The following is a 22,132-nucleotide window of genomic DNA, read 5'->3' as shown; positions in this document are numbered from 1 at the left end:
AGACTACAGTATAGTACTCAACAGTAGACTACAGTACAGTATAGTACTCAACAGTTGGCTACAGTATAGTACTCAACAGTAGACTACAGTATAGTACACAACAGTAGACTACAGTACAGTATAGTACTCAACAGTAGACTACAGTATAGTACTCAACAGTAGACTTCAGTATAGTACTCAACAGTAGACTACAGTATAGTACTCAACAGTAGACTACAGTACAGTATAGTACTCAACAGTTGGCTACAGTATAGTACTCAACAGTAGACTACAGTATAGTACTCAACAGTAGACTACAGTACAGTATAGTACTCAACAGTTGGCTACAGTATAGTACTCAACAGTAGACTACAGTATAGTACTCAACAGTAGACTACAATACAGTATAGTACTCAACAGTTGGCTACAGTATAGTACTCAACAGTAGGCTACAGTATTGTACTCAACAGTAGACTACAGTATAGTACTCAACAGTAGACTACAGTACAGTATAGTACTCAACAGTTGGCTACAGTATAGTACTCAACAGTAGACTACAGTATAGTACTCAACAGTAGACTACAGTACAGTATAGTACTCAACAGTAGACTACAGTATTGTACTCAACAGTAGACTACAGTACAGTATAGTACTCAACAGTTGGCTACAGTATAGTACTCAACAGTAGACTACAGTATAGTACTCAACAGTAGACTACAGTACAGTATTGTACTCAACAGTAGACTACAGTATAGTACTCAACAGTAGACTACAGTACAGTATTGTACTCAACAGTAGACTACAGTATAGTACTCAACAGTAGACTACAGTACAGTATTGTACTCAACAGTTGACTATAGTATAGTACTCAACAGTAGACTACAGTATAGTACTCAACAGTAGGCTACAGTATAGTACTCAACAGTAGACTACAGTACAGTATTGTACTCAACAGTAGACTACAGTACAGTATTGTACTCAACAGTAGACTACAGTACAGTATTGTACTCAACAGTAGGCTACAGTACAGTATTGTACTCAACAGTAGACTTCAGTATAGTACACAACAGTAGGCTACAGTACAGTATTGTACTCAACAGTAGACTACAGTACAGTATAGTACTCAACAGTAGGCTACAGTATTGTACTCAACAGTAGACTACAGTACAGTATTGTACTCAACAGTAGACTACAGTACAGTATTGTACTCAACAGTAGGCTACAGTACAGTATTGTACTCAACAGTAGACTTCAGTATAGTACACAACAGTAGGCTACAGTACAGTATTGTACTCAACAGTAGACTACAGTACAGTATAATACTCAACAGTTGGCTACAGTATAGTACTCAACAGTAGACTACAGTATAGTACTCAACAGTAGACTACAGTACAGTATAGTACACAACAGTAGACTACAGTATAGTACTCAACAGTAGACTACAGTACAGTATTGTACTCAACAGTAGACAGCTGTTCAGGACAACTGTGTGATCACGCTCTCCGCAGCCGATGAGAGTAAGACCTTTAAGCAGGTCAACATTCACATGGCCGCAGGGCCAGACAGATTACCAGGATGTGTACTCCGAGTATGCGCTGACCAACTGACCAACTGACATTTTCAACCTCTCCCTGTCCCGAGTCTGTAATACCAACATGATTCAAGCAGACCACCATAGTGCCTGTGCCCAAGAACACGAAGGTAACCTGCCTAAATGACTACCGACCTGTAGTACTCACATCTGTAGCCATTAAATGCTTTGAAAGACTGGTCATGGCTCACATCAACACAATTATCCCAGAAACCCTAGACCCACGACAACAACAGATCCACAGATGATGCAATCTCTGTTGCACTCCACATTGCCCTTTTCCACCTGGACAAAAGGAACACCTATGTGAGAATGCTATTCATTGACTACAGCTCAGCGTTCAACACTATAGTACCCACAAAGCTGATCACTAAGCTAAGGACCCTGGGACTAAACACCTCACTCTGCAACTGGATCCTGGACTTCCTGACGGGCCGCCCCCAGGTGGTAAGGGTAGGTAACAACACACACAGGGGCCCCTCAAGGGTGCAAGCTCAGTCCCCTCCTGTACTCCCTGTTCAGTCATGACTGCACGGCCAGGCATGACTCCAACACCATACGATATAGTACTCAACAGTACAATTGAGGCCAAAAGTTTTGAGAATGACACAAATATAAATTTTCAGTGTCTTTAGATATTTTTGTCAGATGTTACTATGGAATACTGAAGTATAATTACAAGCATTTCATAAGTGTCAAAGTATTTTATTGACAATTACATGAAGTTGATGCAAAGAGTCAATATTTGCAGTGTTGACCCTTCTTTTTCAAGACCTCTGCAATAGGCCCTGGCATGCTGTCAATTAACTTCTGGGCCACATCCTGACTGATGATAGCCCATTCATGCGTAATCAATGCTTGGAGTTTGTCTGAATTTGTGGGTTTTTGTTTGTCCACCCGCCTCTTGAGGATTGACCACAAGTTCTCAATGGGATTAAGGTCTGGGGAGTTTCCTGGCCATAGACCCAGAATATTGATGTTTTGTTCCCCGAGCCACTTAGTTATCCCTTTTGCCTTATGGCAAGGTGCTCCATCATGCTGGAAAAAGCATTGTTCGTCACCAAACTGTTCCTGGATAGTTGGGAGAAGTTGCTCTCGGAGGATGTGTTGGTACCATTCTTTATTCATGGACGTGTTCTTAGGCAAAATTGTGATTGAGCCCACTCCCTTGGCTGAGAAGCAACCCCACACATGAATGGTCTCAGGATGCTTTACTGTTGGCATGACACAGGACTGATGGTAGTGCTCACCTTGTCTTCTCCGGACAAGCTTTTTCCGGATGCCCCAAACAATCGGAAAGGGGATTCATCAGAGAAAATGACTTTACCCCAGTCCTCAGCAGTCCAATCCCTGTACCTTTTGCAGAATATCCGTCTGTCCCTGATGTTTTTCCTGGAGAAAAGTGTCTTCTTTGCTGCCCTTCTTGACAGCAGGCCATCCTCCAAAAGTATTCGCCTCACTGTGCGTGCAGATGCACTCACACCTGCCTGGTGCCATTCCTGAGCAAGCTCTGTACTGGTGGTGCCCCGATCCCACAGCTGAATCAACTTTAGGAGATGGCCCTGGGGCTTGCTGGACTTTCTTGGGCGCCCTGAAGCCTTCTTCACAACAATTGAACCGCTCTCCTTGAAGTTCTTGATGATCCAATAAATGGTTGATTTAGGTGCACTCTTACTGGCAGCAATATCCTTGCCTGTGAAGCCCTTTTTGAGCAAAGCAATGATGACGGCATGTGTTTCACTGCAGGTAACCATGGTTGACAGAGGAAAATCAATGATTCCAAGCACCACCCTCCTTTTGAAGCTTCCAGTCTGTTATTCGAACTCAATCAGCATGACAGAGTGATCTCCAGCCTTGTCCTCGTCAACACTCACACCTGTGTTAACGAGAGAATCACTGACATGATGTCAGCTGGTCCTTTTGTGGCAGGGCTGAAATGCAGTGGAAATGTTTTTGGGGGATTCAGTTCATTTGCATGGCAAAGAGGGACTTTGCAATTCATCTGATCACTCTTCATAACATTCTGGAGTATTGCCATCATACAAACTGAGGCAGCAGACTTTGTGAAAATGTATATTTGTGTCTTACTCAAAACTTTTGGCCACGACTGTAGACTATATTATAGTACTCAATAGTAGGCTACAGTACAGCATAGTATTCAATAGTAGGCTACAGTATAGTACTCAACAATAGGCTACAGTATGATATAGTACTCAACAGTAGACTACATTGCGGGGGAGGGAGGGAGGGAGGGAGGGAGGGAGGGAGGGAGGGAGGGAGGGAGGGAGGGAGGGAGGGAGGGAGGGAGGGAGGGAGGGAGGGAGGGAGGGAGGGAGGGAGGGAGGGAGGGTAGAATGAGAACTCATTACAGGTTAATAATCATTCAGTGAACTGTAGCATCAGCCGTGTAGGGATTAAAGCCAGACCTGGACAGACATACACACCTACACACACACCGCACACACCGGGCCTCGACCAACCATCTGGCCTTAGTTACGGAGCATGCTCATTATGGGCTGTCTTGTTGTTAGGGGAGACGGTTGGCAGGGTGCTCCGCAACAACAGACGGCGAGGGGCAGAGACTGATGAAAGGGATAGCTGCACAGCCACACACACACACACACACACCACACACACCACACCACACCACACACACACACACACACACACACACACACACACACACACACACACACACACACACCACACACACACACACACACCACACCACACACACACACACACACACACACACACACACACACACACACACACACACACACACCACACACCACACACACACACACACCCACGCCACACACACACACGCCACACACACACACACACACACACACACACACACAGCCACACACACACACACACCACACCACACCACACACACACACACACACAGCCACACACACACACACACACACACACACACCACACCACACACACACACACACACAGCCACACACACACACACACACACACACATACAGAGAGAGATATAGGCGGGCACACACACACACACACTGGATATGGGCCCAGACAAAACAGAGGGATATTCTGTCAAGAAGAGGAATGAGAGATAACTTGAGCTGTGTTCCAATACTCATACTAACCGCACTAACCGTACTATTTGTGACGTAAATCGAGTATGTAGTATGCTTATTGGTCCTAGTATGGACACTATTTCTATGCTTTGTGGGCCATAATGCGATTCTTCCGTAAATGAGGCGTGGCTTTACAACATTTTCAGATTTGAAGAAAAGGGTGAAAAATATGCAGCCGAAGTCGGACGAGAGCGGATACAAATTCATTGCTTGAACTAATTATGACAAATGTTAAGAAAATGTTGAGCAATGTAATAAAGTAATGACTTTTCAAATAAGTTACCTTACACGTTATGTTGACTAGAAATTTGTTAGCTATGCTATCCTTACGAACCGCATAGCATATCTGTCACGCCCTGATCTGTTTCACCTGTCCTTGTGATTGTCTCCACCCCTCCAGGTGTGGCTTATTTTCCCCAGTGTATTTATCCCTGTGTTTCCTGTCTCTCTGTGCCACTTCGTCTTGTATGTTTAGTCAAGTCAACCAGCGTGTTTTTCCCCGTACTCCTTTTCTGTTCTCTTTTTAGTCCTCCCGGTTTTGACCCCTGACTGACCTTGGACTACTTTCCCGCCTGCCTGCTCATCCTGACTGCCCTGACCTTGATTCTGCCTGCCCTTCGGTACCTTTTGGACTCTGATCTGATTTTGACCCTTTTGCCTGTCCACGACCATTCTTTTGCCTTCCCCTATTGGTTTAATAAATATTGTAAGACTCCAACCATCTGCCTCTTGTGTCTGCATCTGGGTCTCGCCTTGTGTCATGATAATATCACTACAGCAGTACGTACCAGTATGCAGTGGTGTAAAGTACTTAAGTAGAACTTTAAAGTATTTTTTACTTAAGTTGTGTTTTCTGGGTATCTGTACTTTACTTTAATATTTATTTTTTTGACATGTTTTACTTTTACTTCACTACATCCCTGAAGAAAATATTGTACTTTTTACTCCATACATTTTCTCTGACACCCAAAAGTACTTGTTACATTTTGAATGCTTAGCAGGACAGGAAAATGGTCCAATTCACACACTTATCAAGAGAACACGTAGTCATCCCTACTGTCTCTGGCCTGGCGGACTCACTAATCCCAAATGCATCTTCTGTAAATAATCTCTGAAGTGATGTCATAAAATATCTAGCTAGTAATTTGTTGTGATAACAAGCTAGCAACGACAATAAGAAATAACAAAAGATAAGAGTAAGAACATAAAGTACATGTTTCAGTAGAATAGAATAAACATTTTATCATAAGTATACAGGGATGGAGGGATGAAGGGAGAGATACAGGGATGGAGGGATGGAGGGAGAGATACAGGGATGGAGGGATGAAGGGAGAGATACAGGGATGGAGGGATGAAGGGAGAGATACAGGGATGGAGGGATGAAGGGAGAGATACAGGGATGGAGGGATGGAGGGAGAGATACAGGGATGGAGGGATGAAGGGAGAGATACAGGGATGGAGGGATGAAGGGAGAGATACAGGGATGAAGGGAGAGATACAGGGATGGAGGGATGGAGGGAGAGATACAGGGATGGAGGGATGAAGGAGAGATACAGGGATGGAGGGATGGAGGGAGAGATACAGGGATGGAGGGATGGAGGGAGAGATACAGGGATGGAGGGATGAAGGGAGAGATACAGGGATGGAGGGATGGAGGGAGAGATACAGGGATGGAGGGATGAAGGGAGAGATACAGGGATGGAGGGATGGAGGGAGAGATACAGGGATGGAGGGATGAAGGGAGAGATACAGGGATGGAGGGATGAAGGGAGAGATACAGGGATGAAGGGAGAGATACAGGGATGGAGGGATGGAGGGAGAGATACAGGGATGGAGGGATGAAGGGAGAGATACAGGGATGGAGGGATGGAGGGAGAGATACAGGGATGGAGGGATGAAGGGAGAGATACAGGGATGGAGGGATGAAGGGAGAGATACAGGGATGGAGGGATGGAGGGAGAGATACAGGGATGGAGGGATGAAGGGAGAGATACAGGGATGGAGGGATGGAGGGAGAGATACAGGGATGGAGGGATGAAGGGAGAGATACAGGGATGGAGGGATGAAGGGAGAGATACAGGGATGGAGGGATGAAGGGAGAGATACAGGGATGGAGGGATGAAGGGAGAGATACAGGGATGGAGGGATGAAGGGAGAGATACAGGGATGGAGGGATGGAGGCAGAGATACAGGGATGGAGGGATGGATGGAGAGATACAGGGAAGGAGGGATGGATGGAGAGATGGATTCATTGGAACAGGCAGTAATGGGACTACTGGCAATATGGTGTCTGGGGGCTGGTAGAGTGAGAGAGAGAGAGAGGGAGGGGGGTATATTAATACGCTTTTGGCTATACAACCTGGTCTCAGAGCATTTCGTATTATTTTGTATGTAAATCCGATAACTCCATTTAGTATGATATGCTACGTTTGGTACGGTAGCATACGACAGATACTTACTTAAGGCAAAAATGAAAGGAGCGTCATTGGTCGGGGTGGATGGGTGGGTGTATAACATGAACATCTAGCAACCCAAAGGTTGTAAGTTTGAATCTCATCACGTAGCACTTCAGCAACTTTTCAACCACTTACTACTTTCTATATACTTTGCAACTACTTAGCATGTTAGCTAACCCTTCCCTTAACACTTTTAGCTAATTTAACCATAACCTTAACCCTTTTAGCTAAACCCTCACACTAACCTTAATCCTTTAACCTAATTCCTAAACTTAACCCTAACCGCTAACCCTAACTCCTAGCCAAGAAAACGTTAGCGAGCTAGCTAACGTTAGCCACCTAGCCACTTAGCTAGAATTCGTAACATATCAAACGTTTAGCAAATTCGTAAAATATTGTACATTTACAATTCGTAACATATTGTACGTTTTGCAAATTCGGAACATATAATACCAATTGTAATTCATAACATATCCTCCACAAATTAATACCTACCATAAGAAACATATCATACTAATAGGAGTTTTTCAGATTTACATACAGAATAATACGAAATGCTCTGAGGCCAGGTTGGGCTAGATGTTGCCAAGGGGCCTTGGGGTGCAAGCCGAATTCCTCGTTCCATCTTTTTAAATTCAGCTATTGGGACCACACTTTGATTCCAGCACGGCACTAACACACTAAGGGTTAGATTTCAAACATACCTTAGCTACTTTAATGATGTCAGGTATATGCAGGTAGGCAGCAACAGGAGGAAGACTTTTCCCTATCAGGTAGGCTTCGTCAGCTTTTTGTCTGTGGGTTGAACGGTATGGCATTGTTACAGTGTTACATTTTATGATCTTGAATGATCTTAGCGGGCAAAACTGGTTGTAATATCATCAGGTATTCATCAGGTAATATCGTCAGGTATTCATCGGGTAATATCGTCAGGTATTCATCGGGTAATATCGTCAGGTATTCATCGGGTAATATCGTCAGGTATTCATCGGGTAATATCGTCAGGTATTCATCGGGTAATATCGTCAGGTATTCATCGGGTAATATCGTCAGGTATTCATCGGGTAATATCGTCAGGTATTCATCGGGTAATATCGTCAGGTATTCATCGGGTAATATCGTCAGGTATTCATCGGGTAATATCGTCAGGTATTCATCAGGTAATATCATCAGGTATTCATCGGGTAATATCGTCAGGTATTCATCGGGTAATATCGTCAGGTATTCATCGGGTAATATCGTCAGGTATTCATCGGGTAATATCATCAGGTATTCATCAGGTAATATCATCAGGTATTCATCGGGTAATATCGTCAGGTATTCATCGGGTAATATCGTCAGGTATTCAGCAGGTAATATCAATAGAACTCCAGGTAAAGCCTACATTAATCTCCTAAATGATTGGCACCATTGATAGAGATTAGCAAAAAAAGACAACTTCATGAACTTTACCAAGTACCAAGATATTTTAGCCAATAACCCCAAGCACACCACGAGCACAAAATCCACAAAAAAAATGTTTAATTGGCTACAAATTCAACATTTTACAACAGTCTCAGTCTCCAGACATGAAACCTGGGATTTTCTTAGTTTGTATTTCTTGTTAAACAAAATCTCTTTCTCTGAGCAATTGTGTTAGTATAAAATAATATGATTATTGTATGCTCAAATTCTTTACAATATACCTCAGTATTTGCATTGTATAAAATAAACAGTCTATATTTGTCAATAATTCCAGGATAGTGACTGCTATACCTGTGCATCTGTCCTCTATCTTCTTCAGAGTAAACAGCCACGGTACGAATCCCCAACTCAGTACACGCCCTGAACACACGGATAGCTATCTCACCTGGAGGGGAGAGAACAGAAAAGAAGAAGAGAAAGGAAAGGAGGAAAGAAATAAAGAAAAAATATAATAAAATAAATATACAGAGCATTCGGAAAGTATTCAGACCCCCTCACTTTTTCCACATTTTGTTACGTTACAGCCTTATTCTAAAATGCATAAAATATATTTTTTCCTCATCAATCTACACAATACCCCATAATTAGAAAGTGAAAACATTTTTTTTTTTAATTTTTGCAAATGTATTAAAAATAAAAACTGAAATACTTTATTTACATAAGTATTCAGACACTTTGCTGTGAGACTTGAAATTGAGCTCAGGTGCATCCTGTTTCCATTGATCATCCTTGAGATGTTTCTACAACTTGATTGGAGTCCACCTGGGATAAATTCAATTGATTGGACATGATTTGGAAAGACACACACCTGTCTATATAAGGTCCAGATGACAGTGCACGTCAGAGCAAAAACCAAGCCATGAGGTCAAAGGAATTGTCCGTAGAGCTCCGAGACAGAATTGTGTCGAGGCAAAGATCTGGGGAAGGGTAGCAAAACATTTCTCCAGCATTGAAGTTCCCCAAGAACACAGTGGCCTCCATCATTCTTAAATGGAAGAAGTTTGGAACCAACAAGACTCTTCCTAGAGATGGCCGCCTGGCCAAACTGAGCAATTAAGGGAGAAGGGCCTTGGTCAGGGAGGTGACCAAAAACCCAATGGTCACTCTGACAGAGCTCCAGTTCATCTGTGGAGATGGGAGAACCTTCCAGAAGGACAACCATCTCTGCAGCACTCCACCAATCAAAATGGCCAGACAGAAGCCACTCCTCAGTAAAAGGCACATGACAGCCCGCCCTGGAGTTTGCCCAAAGGCAGCTAAAGGAATCCCAGACCACGAGAAACAAGATTCTCTAGTCTGAAGAAACCAAGATTGAAATCTTTGGCCTGAATGCCAAGCGTCACGTCTGGAGGAAACCAGGCACTGCTCATCACTTGGCCAATACCATCCCAACGGTGAAGCATGGTGGTGGCAGCATCATGCTGTGGGGATGTTTTTCAGCTGCAGGGACTGGGAGACTAGTTAGGATCGAAGGAAGGATGAACAGTGCCGAGCACAGAGAGATCCTTGATGAAAACCTGCTCCATAGCGCTCAGGACCTTAGACTGAGGCGATGGTTCACCTTCCAACAGGACAACGACCCTAAGCACACAGCCAAGACAACGCAGGAGTGGCTTCAGGACAAGTCTCTGAGTGTTCTTGAGTGGCCCAGCCAGAGCCCAGCCTTGAATCCCATCGAACATCTCTGTGCAGCGACGTCCCCCATCCAACCTGACAGAGCTCGAGAGGATCTGCAGAGAAGAATGCGAGAAACTCCCCAAATACAGGTGTGCCAAGATTGTAGAGTCATACCCAAGAAGACTCAAGGATGTAATCGCTGCCAAAGGTGCTTCAACAAAGTACTGAGTAAAGGGCCTGAATACTTATGTAAATGTGATATTTCAGTTTTTCATTTTTAAGGAATGTGCAATCATTTCTAAAAACCTGTATTTGCTTTGTCATTATGGGTTATTGTGTGTCGATTGATGAGGGGGAAAAAAAACAATTTAATCAATTTTAGAATCTGGCTGTAAAGTACTTTGATCTGGGCTAGATGGCTGTGTAGCTGGCTGTGTAGCTTTGAGCTGGTCTAGATGGCTGTGTAGCTTTGAGCTGGTCTAGGTGGCTGTGTAGCTTTGAGCTGGTCTAGATGGCTGTGTAGCTTTGAGCTGGTCTAGATGGCTGTGTAGCTTTGAGCTGGTCTAGATGGCTGTGTAGCTTTGAGCTGGGCTAGATGGCTGTGTAGCTTTGAGCTGGTCTAGATGGCTGTGTAGCTTTGAGCTGGTCTAGATGGCTGTGTAGCTTTGAGCTGGTCTAGATGGCTGTGTAGCTTTGAGCTGGTCTAGATGGCTGTGTAGCTTTGAGCTGGTCTAGGTGGCTGTGTAGCTTTGAGCTGGGCTAGATGGCTGTGTAGCTTTGAGTTGGGCTAGATGGCTGTGTAGCTTTGAGCTGGGCTAGATGGCTGTGTTGCTTTGTCATGCATCATAAGCTGCATAACACACACTATCATGTAAGTATAGCCATGCGATGGTATGTCATGAGATCTATAATGCACCGTGTATCTCAGATTCATTGTAATGAATTGTAATGCGCTGGGACATACAACAGACCTTAGTTATTGTCGTGTGCTGGGACAACATGATCTCTAATGCAATAATAATGCATAATAATATAACGATGGATAAGATCTACTGTAATGTGTTGGGACAAGTGATGTCGGTCATCCCCATAGTTATAATGTCATGTCATATTGTGGGTGGAGCCTTACCTCTGTTGGCCACCATGACCTTTTTGATTGGTCGATACTCAAGGTTCTGGGGCGACGAGTGGGCAGTGCGAGTGAGAAGACACGCCCTCTTTACCGCTAGCAACCCCAGACCCCCTCGACCCACCCCGGAAACACACAGCAACATCCTGGATAGAGAGAGAGAGAGGGGGGGGGGAGAGAGAGAGAGAGAGAGAGAGAGAGAGAGAGAGAGAGAGAGAGAGAGAGAGAGAGAGAGAGAGAGGGAGAGAGAGAGGGGGGGAGAGAGAGAGAGGGGGAGAGAGAGAGAGAGAGAGAGAGAGAGAGGGAGGGAGAGAGAGGGGGAGAGAGAGAGGGGAAAGAGGGGAGAGAGAGAGAGAGGAGGAGGAGAGAGAGAGGAGAGAGAGAGAGAGAGAGAGAGAGCGACCACATCATGATGAATTGGCTATTCAAAATTGTGTTATATGGAGGAATGACTTTGCAAACCTGTACAGCAATATAACAATCTAACAATATAACAATATAAGAGCCCAGAACAACAAGATATACAAGACAAATTACAAATCTTTGAATCAGCTGAGACTGTCATAATCCTGTGGATACTCCAATTACAGAACAAGAATTATCGACACAATCATGTCTCGGATCTTTACAGAAAAATTCCTGCAGCGATTCGCCATCCAATCTGGTTTGCGCTTATTTGTTTTTCAACAGGACAATGACCCAACACACCTCCAGGCTGTGTAAGGGCTATTTGACCAAGAAGGAGAGTGATGGAGTGCTGCATCAGATGACCTGACTTCCACAATCACCCAAACTCAAACCTAATTGAGATAGTTTGGGATGAGTTGGACCACAGAGTGAAGGAAAAAGCAGCCAACAAGTGCTCAGCATATGTGGGAACTCCTTCAAGGCTGTTGGAAAAGCATTCCAGGTGAAGCTGGTTGAGAGAAGGCCAAGAGTGTGCAAAGCTGTCATCAAGGCAAAGGGTGGCTTCTTTGAAGAATCTCAAATATATTTTGATTTGTTTAACACTTTTTTCGTTACTACATGATTCCATGTGTTATTTCATAGTTTTGATGTCTTCACTATTATTCTCAATGTAGAAAATAGTAAAAATAAAGAAAAACCCTGCAATGAGTAGGTGTGTCCGAACTTTTGACTGGTACTGTACATACCACAAACTAAAATTGGATAGACTGAAACTCTTCAACATTATCCTCACTGCAGGTATCCCCCCCCCCCCCCCCCCCCATATTTGGAACCAAGGATTGATCTCACAAATATTTACAACATTTGACAAATTTGACCCAAATAATTACAGAGGAATTTGCGTTAACAGCAACTTGGTGAGAATTTCTCTGCAGTATCATAAATAGTAGACTACTTCATTTCCTTGATGAACACAAGGTCCTTAGCAGAAGCCAGATTGGATTTTTAACACAACAGATCACATTCATACCCTCCACACTCTAATTGAAAATTAAGTAATCCAAAAACAAAGGCAAAATCTACTTATGTTCCATAGACTTCAAGAAAGCATTTGATCACATTTGGCACTAAGGTATTTTTTATAGACTAATAGAAAGTGGTATTGGAGGGAAAACATATGATGTTATTAAATCAATGTACATTAAAAACAAATGTGTGGTTCATATTGGCAACAAGCAAACAGACTTCTATCAGGAATGTGGGGAGAAATTATTTACTGTTTAACATCTACATTAACGAATTGGCAAACACATTAGAATAATCTGGAGCACCTGGTCTCACCCAACACAACACTGAAATCAATTCACCTGGTCTCACCCTACACAACACTGAAATCAAGTGTCTGCTGTAGACAGATGACCTGGTGCTGCTGTCTCCCACTAAGGAGGGTCTGCTGTAGACAGATGACCTGGTGCTGCTGTCTCCCACTAAGGAGGGTCTGCTGTAGACAGATGACCTGGTGCTGCTGTCTCCCACTAGGAGGGTCTGCTGTAGACAGATGACCTGGTGCTGCTGTCTCCCACTAAGGAGGGTCTGCTGTAGACAGATGACCTGGTGCTGCTGTCTCCCACTAAGGAGGGTCTGCTGTAGACAGATGACCTGGTGCTGCTGTCTCCCACTAGGAGGGTCTGCTGTAGACAGATGACCTGGTGCTGCTGTCTCCCACTAAGGAGGGTCTGCTGTAGACAGATGACCTGGTGCTGCTGTCTCCCACTAAGGAGGGTCTGCTGTAGACAGATGACCTGGTGCTGCTGTCTCCCACTAGGAGGGTCTGCTGTAGACAGATGACCTGGTGCTGCTGTCTCCCACTAAGGAGGGTCTGCTGTAGACAGATGACCTGGTGCTGCTGTCTCCCACTAAGGAGGGTCTGCTGTAGACAGATGACCTGGTGCTGCTGTCTCCCACTAAAGAGGGTCTGCTGTAGACAGATGACCTGGTGCTGCTGTCTCCCACTAAGGAGGGTCTGCTGTAGACAGATGACCTGGTGCTGCTGTCTCCCACTAAGGAGGGTCTGCTGTAGACAGATGACCTGGTGCTGCTGTCTCCCACTAAGGAGGGTCTGCTGTAGACAGATGACCTGGTGCTGCTGTCTCCCACTAAGGAGGGTCTGCTGTAGACAGATGACCTGGTGCTGCTGTCTCCCACTAAGGAGGGTCTGCTGTAGACAGATGACCTGGTGCTGCTGTCTCCCACTAAGGAGGGTCTGCTGTAGACAGATGACCTGGTGCTGCTGTCTCCCACTAAGGAGGGTCTGCTGTAGACAGATGACCTGGTGCTGCTGTCTCCCACTAAGGAGGGTCTGCTGTAGACAGATGACCTGGTGCTGCTGTCTCCCACTAAGGAGGGTCTGCTGTAGACAGATGACCTGGTGCTGCTGTCTCCCACTAAGGAGGGTCTGCTGTAGACAGATGACCTGGTGCTGCTGTCTCCCACTAAGGAGGGTCTGCTGTAGACAGATGACCTGGTGCTGCTGTCTCCCACTAAGGAGGGTCTGCTGTAGACAGATGACCTGGTGCTGCTGTCTCCCACTAAAGAGGGTCTGCTGTAGACAGATGACCTGGTGCTGCTGTCTCCCACTAAGGAGGGTCTGCTGTAGACAGATGACCTGGTGCTGCTGTCTCCCACTAAGGAGGGTCTGCTGTAGACAGATGACCTGGTGCTGTTGTCTCCCACTAAGGAGGAGTTACAGCAGCACCTAGATCATCTGCACAGGTTCTGTCAGACCTGGGCTCTGACCGTTAACCACAGGTTCTGTCTGGGCTCTGACCATTAATCACAGGTTCTGTCTGGGCTCTGACCATTAATCACAGGTTCTGTCTGGGCTCTGACCATTAATCACAGGTTCTGTTAGACCTGGGCTCTGACCGTTAACCACAGGTTCTGTCTGGGCAATGACCGTTAACCACAGGTTCTGTTAGACCTGGGCTCTGACCGTTAACCACAGGTTCTGTCTGGGCTCTGACCGTTAACCACAGGTTCTGTCTGGGCTCTGACCGTTAACCACAGGTTCTGTCTGGGCTCTGACCGTTAACCACAGGTTCTGTTAGACCTGGGCTCTGACCGTTAACCACAGGTTCTGTTAGACCTAGGCTCTGACCGTTAACCACAGGTTCTGTCTGGGCTCTGACCGTTAACCACAGGTTCTGTTAGACCTGGGCTCTGACCGTTAACCACAGGTTCTGTTAGACCTGGGCTCTGACCGTTAACCACAGGTTCTGTCTGGGCTCTGACCATTAATCACAGGTTCTGTCTGGGCTCTGACCATTAATCACAGGTTCTGTCTGGGCTCTGACCATTAATCACAGGTTCTGTCTGGGCTCTGACCGTTAACCACAGGTTCTGTTAGACCTGGGCTCTGACCGTTAACCACAGGTTCTGTCTGGGCTCTGACCGTTAACCACAGGTTCTGTTAGACCTGGGCTCTGACCGTTAACCACAGGTTCTGTTAGACCTGGGCTCTGACCGTTAACCACAGGTTCTGTTAGACCTGGGCTCTGACCGTTAACCACAGGTTCTGTCTGGGCTCTGACCATTAACCACAGGTTCTGTCTGGGCTCTGACCGTTAACCACAGGTTCAGTTAGACCTGGGCTCTGACCGTTAACCACAGGTTCTGTCTGGGCTCTGACCGTTAACCACAGGTTCTGTTAGACCTGGGCTCTGACCGTTAACCACAGGTTCTGTTAGACCTGGGCTCTGACCGTTAACCACTGGTTCTGTTAGAACTGGGCTCTGACTGTTAATCACAGGTTCTGTTAGACCTGGGCTCTGACCGTTAACCACAGGTTCTGTTAGACCTGGGCTCTGACCATTAATCACAGGTTCTGTCTGGGCTCTGACCGTTAACCACAGGTTCTGTTAGACCTGGGCTCTGACCGTTAACCACAGGTTCTGTCTGGGCTCTGACCGTTAACCACAGGTTCTGTTAGACCTGGGCTCTGACCGTTAACCACAGGTTCTGTTAGACCTGGGCTCTGACCGTTAACCACAGGTTCTGTTAGACCTGGGCTCTGACCGTTAACCACAGGTTCTGTCTGGGCTCTGACCGTTAACCACAGGTTCTGTTAGACCTGGGCTCTGACCGTTAACCACAGGTTCTGTCTGGGCTCTGACCGTTAACCACAGGTTCTGTTAGACCTGGGCTCTGACCGTTAACCACAGGTTCTGTCTGGGCTCTGACCGTTAACCACAGGTTCTGTTAGACCTTTGCTCTGACCGTTAACCATAGGTTCTGTTAGACCTGGGCTCTGACCGTTAACCAAAAACAAAACGAACATAACGATATTCCAAAAGAGGTCCGGAAATCAGGATGACAAATATAAATTCTATTTGGACACAGTTCTATTAGAACACACCAAAAACGACACATATCTAGGACTAAATATCAGCAACACAGGAAGCTTTCACATGGCTGTGAACGAGCTGAGATCTGGCCCAACCAGATCATCACAAAAATAAAATATATCACCGATTGGAAAGACACCACAAAATATCTAAGTAAATTTCAATGCCATTTGTCTCTAAACAGACAGAACATGATGGCAGACTTTCTGACCACTGTGACTAAAAGAAAACGGAGAAAAACACAGACTCAGGACTCAGTGAGCACAGTCTGGCTATAGAGACAGGTCGTCAAAGACAAACCTGGCTGCCCAGAGAGGACAGGCTGTGCTCATTCTGCCCCCCAGGGAGAGGTAGAGACAGAGCTGCATTTCCTGTTACACTGTGACAAATACTCAGATCTAAGAGAGTATCTCTTTCCCAAAATGATCATTAAGTACAATGAATGTGAAACTATAAAAGATGAAGAAAACATTTAATATTTATTGGGTGAAAAGACAAATATGCAGTTTTGGGACCCAAATATATGTCCTCCTGCCACAACCTGAGGGACAGCCAGTGAAAAGTGCAATGTCAATAATATTTCAGATTTTTCATGTGGCTTCTGGTCTTCCAATACTACTACTACTACTGTTATTGTGTTTAATGTTAATCCAATTTCCAATACTACTAATGTTATTGTGTTTAATGTTAATCCCATTTCCAATACTACTACTGTTATTGTGTTTAATGTTAATCCCATTTCCAATACTACTACTGTTATTGTGTTTAATGTTAATCCCATTTCCAATACTACTACTACTACTGTTATTGTTATTATTGCTGTTGGTCCCACCATTGTTGTTATATGTATACTTTGACAATGGTAGTAATTAACTTGCCATGTCAATAAAGTCTACTGAAATGAATTGAGAGAGCGAGAGAGACAGAGAGGAGAGAGAAAGAGAGGAGAGAGAAAGAGAGGAGAGAGAAAGAGAGAGAGAGAGTGAGAAAGAGAGAGAGATAAAGAGAGAATCAAGGGAGAGAGATAAAGAGAGATGCTAAAAAGTAATGGACCACCAGAACAAGCCTGTTGGCATTTGGCAGCAGTGCCATGAAACTCCCAGTGCCTATGAGAGAGGTGAGGGTCTGAGGAAGAACCTTTTATGTCTATACCCAAGCCTTTTACTTTATAGAATCTCCACACTTTACATTTCATTGGGCATTTTACCCAGCACTAACCTCCAACTACCAAATCACACACACACACACACACACACACACACACACACACACACACACACACACACACACACACACACACACACACACACACACACACACACACACACACACACACACACACACACACACACACACACACAACTGTACTCTACACAGGTAGGACACACACACACACTACTGTACTCTACACAGGTAGGACACACACACATCAAGGCTACCACCCCAACACACACAATCCACAACCCCTTAATACCTCCTAAATTCAAAGAAAGCCTCTCTTTCACCTCATCTCATTCATCTCATCTCATTCATCTCATCTCATTCACCTCATCTCATTCACCTCATCTCATTCACCTCACCTCATCTCATTCATCTCATCTCATTCATCTCATCTCATTCACCTCATCTCATTCTCCTCACCTCATTCACCTCTTCTCATCTCATTCATCTCATCTCATCTCATTCACCTCTCCTCATCTCGTTCATCTCACCTCATCTCATTCACCTCTTCTCATCTCATTCATCTCATCTCATCTCATTCACCTCTCCTCATCTCATTCATCTCACCTCATCTCATTCACCTCTTCTCATCTCATTCATCTCACCTCATCTCATTCACCTCTCCTCATTTCATTCATCTCATCTCATCTCATTCACCTCATCTCATTCACCTCATCTCATCTCAACTCATTCACCTCTCCTCATCTCATTCATCTCACCTCATCTCATTCACCTCTTCTCATCTCATTCATCTCATCTCATCTCATTCACCTCTCCTCATCTCGTTCATCTCACCTCATCTCATTCACCTCTTCTCATCTCATTCATCTCATCTCATCTCATTCACCTCTCCTCATCTCATTCATCTCACCTCATCTCATTCACCTCTTCTCATCTCATTCATCTCACCTCATCTCATTCACCTCTCCTCATTTCATTCATCTCATCTCATCTCATTCACCTCATCTCATTCACCTCATCTCATCTCAACTCATTCACCTCAACTCATCTCATTCACCTCATTCACCTCATCTTTTATTTAACCTTTATTCATCTCATTCACCTCACATCTCATTCACCTCATCTCATTCCCCTCACCTCAGTAGTTTTTCCAACTAAACATAATCACAGATAGCTTCCTAGGCGAATGTTTATTCTATTGTCTGAGTGATGCTGATGGATCTGTCTTACAGGCCTCTGCTGCCACTCTGTGGTGATAGCTGGTACTGCAACCAACAGACACACACACACACACACACACACACACACACACACACACACACACACACACACACACACACACACACACACACACACACACACACACACATCAAGACTACCACCCCAACACACACAATCCACAACCCCTTAATACCTCCTAAATTCAAAGAAATCCTCTCTTTCACCTCATCTCATTAATCTCATCTTATCTCATCTCATCTCATCTCATCTCATTCACCTCATCTCACCTCATTCACTTCATCTCATTCACCTCTCCTCACCTCATTCACCTCATCTCATTCACCTCTCCTCATCTCACCTCATTCATCTCATCTCATTCACCTCATATCATTCAACTCATTCACCTCTCCTCATCTCATTCACCTCATCTCATTCACCTCATCTTTTATTTAACCTTTATTCATCTCATTCACCTCATATCATTCACCTCATCTCACCTCATTCACCTCTCCTCATTTCATTCACCTCATCTCATTCACCTCATCTTTTATTTAACCTTTATTCATCTCATTCACCTCTCCTCATCTCATTCACCTCTCCTCATCTCATTCATCTCTCCTCATCTCATTCATCTCTCCTCATCTCATTCACCTCATCTCATCTCATTCACCTCTCCTCATATCATTCACCTCATCTCACCTCATTCACCTCATCTCATCTCATTCACCTCTCCTCATCTCATTCACCTCATCTCACCTCATTCACCTCATCTCATTCACCTCTCCTCATCTCATTCACCTCATCTCATCTCATTCATCTCATCTCCTTCACCTCTCCTCATGTCATTCACCTCATCTCATTCACCTCATCTCATCTCATTCACCTCATCTCATCTCATTCACCTCTCCTCATCTCATTCACTTCATCTCACCTCATTCACCTCATCTCATCTCATTCACCTCTCCTCATGTCATTCACCTCTCCTCATCTCATTCACCTCATCTCACCTCATTCACCTCATCTCATTCACCACTCCTCATGTCATTCACCTCATCTCATTCACCTCATCTCATCTCATTCACCTCATCTCATCTCATTCACCTCTCCTCATCTCATTCACCTCTCCTCATCTCATTCACCTCATCTCACCTCATTCACCTCATCTCATTCACCTCTCCTCATGTCATTCACCTAATCTCATTCACCTCATCTCATTCACCTCATCTCATCTCATTCCCCTCTCCTCAACTCATTCACCTCATCAAAAATACAAAAATCTCTGAAACTGGAAACACTTATCTCCCTCACTAGCTTTAAGCACCAGCTGTCAGAGCAGCTCACAGATCACTGCACCTGTACATAGCCCATCTATAATTTAGCCCAAAATACTACCTCTTCCCCTACTGTATTTATTTATTTTATTTATTTTGCTCCTTTGCATCATATTATTTATATTTTATCTCTGAACTTTCTTCAAACTACAAATCTACCATTCCAGTGTTTTTCTTGCTATACTTTATTTAATTTGCCACCATGGCATTTTTTTTGCCTTTACCTCCCTTATCTCACATCATTTGCTCACATTGTATATAGTCTTATTTTTTTTTTCTACTGCATCATTGATTGTATGTTGTTTTACTCCATGTGTAACTCTGTGTTTTTGTATGTTGTCGAACTGCTTTGCTTTATCTTGGCCAGGTCGCAATTGTAAATGAGAACTTGTTCTCAACTTGCCTACCTGGTTAAATAAAGGTGAAATAAAAAAAAATAAAAATAAAAAATCTCACCTCATTCACCTCTCCTCATCTCATTCATCTCACCTCATCTCATTCTCCTCACCTCATCTCATTAACCTCTTCTCATCTCATTCATCTCATCTCATTCACCTCTCCTCATCTCGTTCATCTCACCTCATCTCATTCACCTGTTCTCATCTCATTCATCTCATCTCATCTCATTCACCTCTCCTCATCTCATTCATCTCACCTCATCTCATTCACCTCTTCTCATCTCATTCATCTCACCTCATCTCATTCACCTCTCCTCATTTCATTCATCTCATCTCATCTCATTCACCTCATCTCATTCACCTCATCTCATTCATCTCATCTCACCTCATCTCATTCACCTCATTCACCTCATCTTTTATTTAATCTTTATTCATCTCATTCACCTCACATCTCATTCACCTCATCTCATTCCCCTCACCTCAGTAGTTTTTCCAACTAAACATAATCACAGATAGCTTCCTAGGCGAATGTTTATTCTATTGTCTGAGTGATGCTGATGGATCTGTCTTACAGGCCTCTGCTGCCACTCTGTGGTGATAGCTGGTACTGCAACCAACAGACACACACACACACACACACACACACACCACACACACTCAAACACACACACACACCATCTTGGCGGAATGAGAGAGGTCAGGTTTTACCACTGCTCTGGTGTTGGTACAGTCTGGCTTTCTGTTATAAACAGGGAACACACACACACACGTACATTGTTGAGGTGTTACAACACACACACACACACACACACACACACACACACACACAGAGTTGTAAAGGAACAAAATACTTATAGTACCAGTCAAAAATAATTGACACACCTACTTACTCATTTAAGTTTTTCTTTATTTTTACTATTTTCTACATTGTAGAATAATAGTGAAGACATGAAAACTATGAAATCACACATATGGAATCATGTAGTAACCAAAAAAGTGTTCAACAAATCAACATATATGTTATATCTCAAATCAAATCAAAGTTTATTTATCACCTGCGCTGAATACAACAGGTGTAGACCTAACAGTGAAATGCTTACTGACAGGCTCTAACCAATAGTGCAAAAAAGGTATTAGGTGAACAATAGGTAGGTAAAGAACTAAAACAACAGTAAAAAGACAGGCTATATACAGTAGAGAGGCTGTATACAGTAGAGAGGCTATATACAGTAGAGAGGCTATATACAGTAGAGAGGCTATATACAGTAGAGAGGCTATATACAGTAGAGAGGCTATATACAGTAGAGAGGCTATATACAGTAGAGAGGCTGTATATAGTAGAGGCTATATACAGTAAAGAGGCTATATACAGTAGCGAGGCTATATACAGTAAAGAGGCTATATACAGTAGCGAGGCTATATACAGTAGAGAGGCTATATACAGTAGAGAGGCTGTATATAGTAGAGGCAATATACATTAGAGAGGCTATATACATTAGAGAGGCTATATACAGTAGTGAGGCTATATACAGTAGCGAGGCTATATACAGTAGAGAGGCTATATACAGTAGCGAGGCTATATACAGTAGTGAGGCTATATACAGTAGAGAGGCTGTAACAGTAGCGAGGCTATATACAGTAGTGAGGCTATATACAGTAGAGAGTCTGTAACAGTAGAGAGGCTGTAACAGTAGAGAGGCTATATACAGTAGAGAGGCTGTATACAGTAGAGAGACTGTAACAGTAGAGAGGCTATATACAGTAGAGAGGCTATATACAGTAGAGAGACTGTAACAGTAGAGAGGCCATATACAGTAGAGAAGCTGTAACAATAGAG

At 44.0% G+C, this 22,132-nt stretch overlaps 1 protein-coding gene across 3 annotated transcripts in view; it reads right to left on the bottom strand.

The window, feature by feature from the left end:
* The window catches only part of LOC106592454 (pyruvate carboxylase, mitochondrial), a 498,777-nt gene that overhangs the window by 468,456 nt on the left and 8,189 nt on the right, over nucleotides 1–22,132 (bottom strand). For all 3 annotated transcript variants that reach the window (XM_082965339.1, XM_082965338.1, XM_082965340.1), the window contains exons 2-4: nucleotides 11,353–11,498; nucleotides 8,898–8,991; nucleotides 7,847–7,937 (exon numbers count right to left, since the gene is read on the bottom strand). In XM_082965339.1, coding sequence (XP_082821465.1) covers nucleotides 7,847–7,937; nucleotides 8,898–8,991; nucleotides 11,353–11,497 — 330 coding nt within the window. In that variant the 5' untranslated portion in view covers nucleotide 11,498. The remainder of the gene's footprint in view (nucleotides 1–7,846; nucleotides 7,938–8,897; nucleotides 8,992–11,352; nucleotides 11,499–22,132) is intronic.

The sequence above is a fragment of the Salmo salar genome, chromosome 18 (assembly GCF_965601325.2).
Source record: "Salmo salar chromosome 18, fSalSal1, whole genome shotgun sequence".
Taxonomy (NCBI): domain Eukaryota; kingdom Metazoa; phylum Chordata; class Actinopteri; order Salmoniformes; family Salmonidae; genus Salmo; species Salmo salar.
Note: the sequence above shows the minus strand (reverse complement) of the source record. Positions and strands in the feature narration are given on the sequence as shown.